This window comes from Akebia trifoliata, chromosome 14 (genome assembly GCF_017979445.1).
Source record: "Akebia trifoliata isolate Shusen 1 chromosome 14, ASM1797944v1, whole genome shotgun sequence".
NCBI classification, from domain to species: domain Eukaryota; kingdom Viridiplantae; phylum Streptophyta; class Magnoliopsida; order Ranunculales; family Lardizabalaceae; genus Akebia; species Akebia trifoliata.
This window is the reverse complement of record NC_141388.1, coordinates 29,327,352-29,337,025: the sequence shown is the minus strand read 5'-3', so window position 1 is coordinate 29,337,025 and position 9,674 is coordinate 29,327,352. Positions and strand designations below refer to the sequence as shown.

General features: G+C 33.6%; 1 protein-coding gene across 1 annotated transcript; it reads right to left on the bottom strand.

The window, feature by feature from the left end:
* Nucleotides 1-3,136: 3,136 nt before the first annotated feature.
* LOC147386683 (AP2-like ethylene-responsive transcription factor PLT2) lies at nucleotides 3,137-6,740 on the bottom strand. The gene is made up of 10 exons (XM_086423431.1): nucleotides 6,606-6,740; nucleotides 6,304-6,503; nucleotides 5,832-6,207; nucleotides 5,513-5,595; nucleotides 5,382-5,390; nucleotides 5,165-5,253; nucleotides 4,993-5,066; nucleotides 4,787-4,837; nucleotides 4,034-4,110; nucleotides 3,137-3,937 (listed from the first exon to the last, which is right to left on the bottom strand). The coding sequence occupies exons 2-10, from the start codon at nucleotides 6,449-6,451 to the stop codon at nucleotides 3,198-3,200; spliced, it is 1,647 nt and encodes a 548-aa protein (XP_086279557.1). The 5' UTR covers nucleotides 6,452-6,503; nucleotides 6,606-6,740; the 3' UTR covers nucleotides 3,137-3,197.
* Nucleotides 6,741-9,674: the final 2,934 nt, after the last annotated feature.

Genomic DNA, 9,674 nt, shown 5'->3' with positions numbered 1-9,674 from the left:
AATGGAATTGAACTGAACTTTCATGGTTCAAGCAATCTTTGATAAAAATCTCCCTCAAATGCTACAAAATCTACAAAAATAATTATCCTAAACCATAAATCTATCAAATTCGATGGGATAAAGAAATAAAAGAAATCTTATTTTGGGAATCATACCTCGTTCTGCGATTTAGATTCTCAAAACCTCAAAGAGCTACGAAATCTGCGATTTCGATTCTCAAAACTTCAGAGAATGTAAAGAAGAGATGTGAAGAGTAGATATCAATTCTCAAAACTCCAGAAAATGTGAAAAGGAACTTGATACAGAGAGAGTGAGTGATTTGGATTCTCAAAACCTCAAAGAACTTCGAAATCTGTGATTTCGATTCTCAAAACTCCAGAAAATGTGAAGAGGAACTTGATACACAGAGAGAGAGAGAGAGAGAGAGAGAGAGAGAGAGAGGGAGAGACCTATTAGAATGAAAATCGAAACCCTAGATGTGGAGGAGCTGTGATGAACTTGATGGAGAGAGAGAGAGAGAGGTTTTCACAAAATCTATTGATACAGGAGAGAGTTTTTTTTTTTTTTTTGCGAAATTTCGGTTTTTGGCGCGCAGGTTGTGTTCTACAGTGGTGCCTATTTTGGCCACCGCTGAAAATGGGTCGCTAAAAAACACTATTTTTGTTGTGGAATTTTTGTTTTTTTTTTTGTTTTTTTTTTTGTTTTGTTTTTTTTTATTTTGTTGTTTCTCATTTATGCCATTTGCTCTGAACATTCCATTTCATATTTTGATGATTTCAATACATTTTTGCATATAATACCCACAACTGGGGATCTTGATTATTGGAAATGTTGGAATCCTTCAAAGGTTTATCACTTCACTTTTCTATCTTAATTTTTTACATAAGGATGAGGTAGGTTATGGTATAGACATTAACCAAAAATGAACCACTTGTGAATCTCTTTCTTTACGAGTTTAGAAGGAAAATTTAGAAAATTGAAGAAGTGTAAGTTGCTTTACTAAACTTCAACCCTTCATTTATTTATGTAATACAAATGTAGGCATCTGTGTTCTGATCATGGGTTTCAGACTGTTCTCTTGCGAAGAATAGAAATTGTTGGGTTGCAGAACACTTTAAATTAGATATTCAATGCCTCAAGATTTGTAGTGTTTATTTTTCTTTTCTCATAATAATAAAACTAAGTGATTCGTTTTCATACTTGAGTAAAAGGACAGTAGTTCATTCATAGCTACTACCATTTTAGGTTTCCATTTTTTAAGTCGTATTGGTTAGTTGACTTTGTTATCATATATCTTAATCTTAGTCTTTTAACTGGCAGTTAAGGCAAAAGGAACTTATTCTTTTGGTGTTTGTGTATATAATTTTTTTTAGAGTATGTTTGATTCTTCCATTATCATTCAATTAGGAACTCATTTGTCCATTTTGGACCCAAAATCGAAAAAAAAAAAAAAAAAAAAAAGAAGAAAAAACCTAGGTCTTTAAAGGCATGTAATGTATGTATATATATATACATACATTAAATAATTAAATATTATTGTTTTGAAATTGAAATTGAAATTTACATTGCAGGTCACAAAAACTTTAGACTCCGGTTAAAAAAACGATGTCTAAAATCTTGAGAATAGACATCGGTTTTATGACTTTAGACAACAGATTTTTGCCGATGTCTAAAGTCTTCTATTTTTTCTAGTGTTTAGATTTAGCTTGTTCTGTCCATGTATGTTCTAGGTTAAATATTTTGATACATTCCAATAGAGAAAGCCAATTGTTGTTTCCTTTGGTGATGGGTTTGTTTGTGATATCACAAGTAATGATATGCTAAAAATAAAAATGTTTGATGGGGGTGATATGTACTTTGGGTGGAGTAATGTGACTTAGAAGGTTGGACTCCACAGGTTGTAGCATTTAGCTAGAGTTGGAGTTAAAAAAATCACATGCGCTTGCATGGTCCTAATGAAGGGAGAGAAGTGTGGTGAATTGTATCAGATGAAATAAAGTGGTTGGAAACAGAGAATTCGTAGTAGTAGACATCTACAAAGAGTCTCTCTCTCACAGATGGTCATAAATAAATTTATACTTTCAAGTTGAAAATTAATGATCGTGATGCAGTTTCTATAGTTCGAGATGACAAGTAGACGTTCATTTATGGAGTTGACTAGGAAGCTGACTCAGGCAACTACACAACTATGTTGGTTGTGTAATCAAGTTGAGGGGACCAAGATAATTCTATGGTGTGTGTAACCGGTACTTCTAAAATGCCAATGGTTGTTTGTGATTTACAGATAGGTGAGTGAGTCAAGTTGATGTAGGTTTGAGATGGAGGTGCATCCTTGGCATAGATGAGGTGAAGTTCACTATGTGAGACATGCGCACTTTCTCTCCAAGGTAGTTTGAGTATTTAGGCTAACTTAGAATGGTTGTCCCAAGAGAGATCTTCAATGGGGTTGTGATAAAAGTGAAGGGGTAAATTGTTACTTATGTATCTTGTATTTCATCCATTCTATTTGGGTTTATCTAACTGTTAGGATAAGTTCCTCTTTTGCAACCCTACAAATAGTAATTTTGGGACAATTTTTTTACATTAATTAGAATTCTTCTAGGTTAGAGAGAGACGGGGGAGAGGGATGAAAAGGGTTTCAAAACTTGGATTTTGGATTAAATTTCTCTTATTTCTTTTGAACTGTTCTCCTTTGACTCCTAAATGAATAAGACCTAATCTACTCACGGTCGTAGGCATCATTACCAAACCCTGTAAATCTTGCTATCTTTGCATTGGTTTGTTCTTTATTTTCTTCATAATAATTTTGAATGGCTATCTCCAAAATCGCAACACCTGAAAAAATATTTTCCCAATAATCATCTCTATTAGAAAATGATTTTCTCATCTCCTCGAATCATTCTCTCAGAGCATTAACTCTGAGCCCAAAACTAAATGCCAACTCTCTTTTGACATTTTCATGGCTACTATCAAACACCAGAATTCATTTTTTCCTTGAAAATGTTTAGCCTGTAATCATAGACACCCTTACTTCATCATTTTCCATCTCCACTTTTACTCTCAAGTATGATCTGCAGAGTAAGTGATATCAATAGTACTTTCTAAAATAAGATTTTTATATAATTGCACCATTTATCAGAACCTAGAAAACAAACAAAATTTAAAACTGAAGTTCATAATTTTCCTTAGCATCCATCTTAAATATCACCCCACATTGTAAAGAAACCAGAATTCACTCCATGAACCGAATCCGCGGACCACCCACCATAACCACCAGAACTCATATCATAATCAGGCTTGACGATACTTACATCAGATATCGATCCAACACCTTCAGTATTGATAGTGGATGGATTTGCAGCCATTACAATCCCATTACCCAAAAACCCTTGATTATAAGCATTACTAGAGCCTCCACTACTATCCACCAAAGATGTTGATGATCCCATGTTCATCAACCCATGAAGCATTGCAGGGTGGTTTTGAAGGTACCCATGATGATGAAACTGAGAGTCTTGGTTTGGTTGAAGCAAAGAGGTGGCTTGTTGGTGCAATTGTTGGTGATGGTGGGGGTGAAGGAAATTCTGTTGAAATAGTGGGGGCTCTAGAGAATAATGAGAATTTGGAGGGTTTTGTAAGGCTAGGAAAGGCTGAGGTTGCTCAAATTGTGAAAGTAAAGGGTATCCTTGAAAGCTACTTGAAGAACTACCATCATAGAAGCTTGAACTCAGAGCTTTCATCTCCTCTCTCTTTCTTTCTGATTCAATTGCTTGTGATTCCTTTAAACGCCTAGCAGCTCCTCCTCCGAGCGGCAACGAGTTGCTTTCAAGGATGCTTTTGACATCATAACGATTCATGTCGAAGTTTGTTACTGCATTAAGGCCTCTAAATTTTATAGCTGCAACATCGTAAGCCTCGGCTGCTTCTTCTTCAGTAGCTACATATTTGAGTTAAAAAGATAAATTAATAAGGCAAGTGTAATGCATGCTATGGCACCTTATAATCAGTCCATTCAAAGTAAAAGAGGACTCACTAAAAGTGCCCAAGTAGAGGTCTTTGTTTCCTGCAACTCTACCAATTCTAGCTTGCCATCTCCCATGTTGATGGTGCCTATTTAAAGATGTAGAATAATAGAATTATGTTAACTGACTTCATTGGAATCACATCATCCTTCATAGGGTTTTATAAAAAAATAAGGAAATCGAAATAAATAAATATATCATACCAGAAGTAAATTTTAACTTCAATAAGTCTTCATCCTAATCTTTCATAAGAAGATGCTTTTGTGTATTAATGAAAGAGAAATAAAGATAGAATTGTATTGACTGTCTTGATTGTGATGAAAACATCCCTAATAGGGTTTGATGAAAAAATAATGAAGAAAAAAAATCATAACTAGAAGTAAACTCTAACTTGAAATAGCATCCATCCATTTTTTTTATTTTTATTTTTTGTGGTGAATAAGCAAAGTTGTATAAAATCGAAAAATTGTACAAGAGGCCATGCCTCAGTTTACAATTCTAATCTGGGGAAGAAGCAATTTATCCCCCATAAAGGGTTTTCTTGCAATAAAAGGAAGACTATCAAAAGTTACATAATGACTTGACAATAGATCTCGCAAATCTGCATTTGCTTATCTTTCATAAGAATATGCTTTTGTGGATTGATGAAGGAGAAATAAGAGAAGAATGATGTGAAGATCTAGATGAGGAAAATTTTGGAGAGAGAGAGATTGTGTGTGTGTGTGTGTGTGTGTGTGTGTGTGTTCAAATGACATTCTCAGTACCTTGTAACCCCACGGTACATAGATGCACCCCTAGAAAAACCACTGCTTTTCCTGAAAATTATAAGAAGAAGAGAAGAGAGAAACATGTAAGTTAGCAACACATCCATATCAACAACTAAGTTTCAAATATAATTAATGTTGCTGCCATCATTCCTAGAATTACTACATTGACAAGGAGAATGTTTATCAAGCAAAATATAATTTACCTTCGAAGGGAGGCCACAAATTCTTGTCTAGTCATATCCTTCATCTCCTCCAATTCCCTCTCATAATTACTAATCTGAAACATCACACACAAAGCTCATACATTAAGTACAACAAACATTAAAATCAAATTAAGGAATCAGTGTGTGCCATTGTTTAACAACAATAACATACAGGGAAATTTGTTGTGGTGGTGGTGCCCCAGTACTTAAGAGCAGCTAAATCATAAGCCCTAGCTGCTTTTTCTTCCTTGTCATACCCACCTATGCAAGAATTATATTTTATTTTTTTGAAAACACATTAATTGCAAGTATTAAGATTCAACTAGAATAAGAAGAAGAAAGTTTCACTCTAGGTACTAAATGTATGAAAGATACAAAGTTTCACTTACCCAAATAGACTGCAAGAGACGAAGAAAGCAACCATTAACCATGATAACAACCACAAAGGATTAGTAAGCCATCAGAATGATGTTTGAAAAACCCTTAAAATTAAAAGCTCAAGTAGATCTAAAAGCTATACCTTGGCGGCCTTTCCTTGACTGCCCCTCCCTTCTACAACTATTATCCCACAAATGAGCTTCATATCTTCCAGTCCATCTATGCCTACATCATACCATGTTTTGAAAAGCTGATTACAATAACCCTAATTGTGTTTATATAAAAACAATATAAAGAAAATCTTAACGAAATTTAAACTCTAAGCATATAACTTATTACAATCCATCCTATATATCTCTAATATTCACGTACAATAGTTCTTACTCCCCGTAGATTAACATGAAACGTAACATAAAACAGGTAAATCAACATTGTTAACAGATAAATAGATTAATACTTACTTCGTTACACCTCGATATATTGATGTTCTTTGTCCAAATGTATCGATCGACCTTCTTGGAGTGACTTCAGCTAATACATTATTCTCAACAGTACTACTTTCACCAATCAAACCTTTACCACTTCCCATTGACAGTGTCAAGGACTGCATATTACTATTATTTCCTTGAGAAACATAGTTTTTGTTAGCATCAGTAGTTGAGCTTTCCACTTGTTGAAGATTGCAATTTGTGAGGTTGTGGTCCGAATTGGTTGTTTGAATTTGGTTGAACGTTAACGCGGAATGGTCCTGTGGCAGGTTTCCGGAGTTGCCGACACCTAGAAAATCTTCCACCTTTGGGACCATGTCTTCACCACTAGAGTTGATCAAATTCCATTCTGACAAAAAAAAAATCAAATTAAACTGATGAGAATATTAATATTAAAAGAGACAGAAGAGAGGGAGTGATTGAAGAGAGGTCAATAAATTAATACCTTGAATTTGCATTTGATTTTCCATGTTATCATTAACCAATCCAAGAGAGAACTGATGAGATTGAGATGATTGAAGAGGAGTAGGTAAAGAAGAGTGGGTAGGAGAGACAGGAAAAGATAACCAGTTGTTGAAGTTCATGGATCCCATATTTCTTTACCTTTTGTTTGACAAAAATTACTCAGTATATATCAGAATTCTCCTGCAAAAATGAAGAATAATGTGTTAGAAAAGAAGAAAATAAAATTAATTAAAGAAAAAGATTGCTTCTTTAAGTTGAATTGTGTATAAAGAAGAGGCTTACCATAGAGAACATGGTTTGTTTCAAAGATCTTTGAGTCTCACTCTAGATTTGATTGTTTAGTGAAGAAGGTGAGAGTTTTTCACTAAACAAGAGAAATGGAACTAGAGATGTAAAGTGAAGAGAGAGAGAGAGATGAAGATGGAGTGTTATAGAAAACCCCTCTTGCATTGGCCATCTTGGGTGGTCGACACAAATTAAAAACTCGAACCCATCTTATAATATCTAAAAACTAAGTAAATAATATGGTAATATAGACAGACCCCTCTGCATTTTGGTGAATATTTCATATAACCCTGCATCTTTATGAGATACCCCTTGACCATGGTTTTCTATAAGAGACTAATAAAATATTACCAAAATGCATTAGCTTCAAGCTCTTAACAGAAACTCATGGGGATGAGGGTTATGGAAGGTTGAAGTCAAGGGGGTTTTGTGTAGAAGATGGTGGTCAAAGATCAGATTCAATATGTTAAAAAACGAAAAAAAAAAAAAAAAAAGTTACCCAAGAGGTCAAAGACGATAAGGATTTTTCTCAAAAAGTTGAAGTTGAGGGAGCTTTGGTCATCTTTTGTTTCTCTCTTACAAAAGATTATGGTCAAGTCGGTTTTCTCAAATACTATTTCATTAAAAGTGTAGAATTTTATAAATTACTTTAAATAATGTGATATTAATATTTCTCATATAAAAATAAGAGTTACAAAACCCCTTCTGAAATGCTGAAATGGATGCAGACATCTTAGTAATGGGTGTGTTTTTATGCTGACATTTAAGGTTCAATATATATTTATATGCATCCGTAGAACAGTGAAACCCACAACTATAGCAGTTCCATCCTACAAGACATCCACATCACATTATTATTATTATTATTATTATATTATATAATGTGAAACAAAATATAGGTGTTGATCAGCTGTGTACAAGCATCAAACCAAGTGATTTATCTAAATCTAACGTGTGATACCCATATGATCAAATGGCCTAACGATGATACCCCAACAAAGAGCTGTGATGTGGAAGGAGAAATATCGGTAATGAAGTAGATATCTTTGAATCTCAGCCATTTGTTGGACACCAGATGTCCAACAGCGTTGGACACTAAATTTTTTCAAAAATAAAAGAAGATATTTATTTGTTCATTTAACCATACATCCCATTTGTTTCTTGGAACTCTCGTTCCTCGGTCTCTGCCATAAATGACTCCCTAAAACCTAGCATTCTGATTCTTTGCAAACCACTACTTCAATTCCAAGCCCAAACCCTAAAGTTGCCGTCTCCACGTAAAGTTACTAACATCTCTCTCTCTCTCCTATTGGAGGTATATTGTACTTCTCATCTACCATATTAAAATGCATCTATACGTCCTCTTCTTCATTTTCACTTCTAACTTATTTCTTAATATATATTTATTTTATTTCGTAAATTGTAAAGTATATATTAATAAACAAAACCCACATAAGCAAGCAAATCACCACAAATATTTCCATATCAGGGTCAATATGATTGTGAAAAAATGGTTGTTTCCTTAAAAAAATGTCATTAGCTGGTGATGATTGCACATTTCGCAGGAAACTTACTTCCTCAAGGAAATTATTTTCTCTTGGGAGGAAAATATTCTCTAATGCAATCTATGATCATGGATCCCTAAACCAAACAATATATGAGAAAATACAAGATGCACGTAATTCGACTAGGCCTATGTCAACAATGAAAGATGAGAGTTTATTGAGAATGATTATAGACCTAATTCATATAATTATAGGTTGCCCGATCCCAAATCAACTACACAAAGTCTATAGTATCATATTTAACCTTATATCAAATATAGCAATTATAACTCAAGTTAGGAAAAATGCCCATCAGGACCTTAATTTAAGATATCTAACCCAACATGGCCCTGTGAAGATGATTTTCTCATAAAGATCAAAGAATCTTAATGTTGTTCTATCAAAATTACCCTGCTTTACTAAAACTGACTTTCTTAGATACCGTCGAACATTAGCAAACATTTTGTAAGAAAATCCATTTTATTATGACCATTTTCTTTAAAAATAATTCTCCTAAAAATTTGTTTTCAATGCAATTATACACATCCTCTGATTAAAAAGGAGGGCAAAACTAAGTAAGATAGAATGGTTGATATATCTATAAGCTACGTTGTCATCCACATGACACACATGCAGCCTTCAAATTTCATTATTTGATGGTGGGGCCTAACATTGGAAATGCCATTGTATCACAACCTACCAAAACAAAGAATATCCTATAAGTGGGATGATCATCAAATATCAATTTGAGGATCTTATTAGTGGTCTGCATGTGTTTCTACTTGTACCGACGTCGAATTCTCCACAGTAGATGGGGACCTTTGGCTTGCTTCATAAAAAATTATTTTACCAACATGTATTACAACTAATAAAAGTACTTGAGATGAATTGGATAACTTAGTCAAAATACCTGTACCATTATTCGATGATAAAAAAAAGAATAATAATGAAATTAAAAGGACATTAAGAATGATAAAAAGAGTTTGTTAAGTTCCCAAGCATAAATACGTTGACCACTTAATTGGAATGTGAGCTCAGTCAAAGCTTCTTCAAATATTATAAAATAGAATTAAAAGATCCAAAGTGGGATGTTTCAATGCCAGGAGTTAGCCTGGTATTAGTATATTCTTTGCCTGCTTAATTAGCTGGAAAAAAAAAAAAGGTATATTTACGAACAATTGATCAAGTTTTGGATGAATTTACGATTCCTTCTCGCTGTTCATTTTAATTACCAAATCGTGAACAACAACAAATTAGGAAGTTTTGAAAGTGACTATATCACAGGTTTAAAGTGACTATTTCCATAGAACCATATCTTTTAACAAAAATCTTCACCAAAAAAAAAAAAATTCGAATTCATTATCGTAAAGATTTTTTTTAACAAAAACGTGATCATTCACGTTTTGGCAATTAAACTGGATAGTTAGTCAGAATTGTAAAAAACTCATTTTCAGCTCACATAATGGTAATTCACCCAAAAAAATATAGTTCCTACATCCACCTATATGGCCCACAAATTACA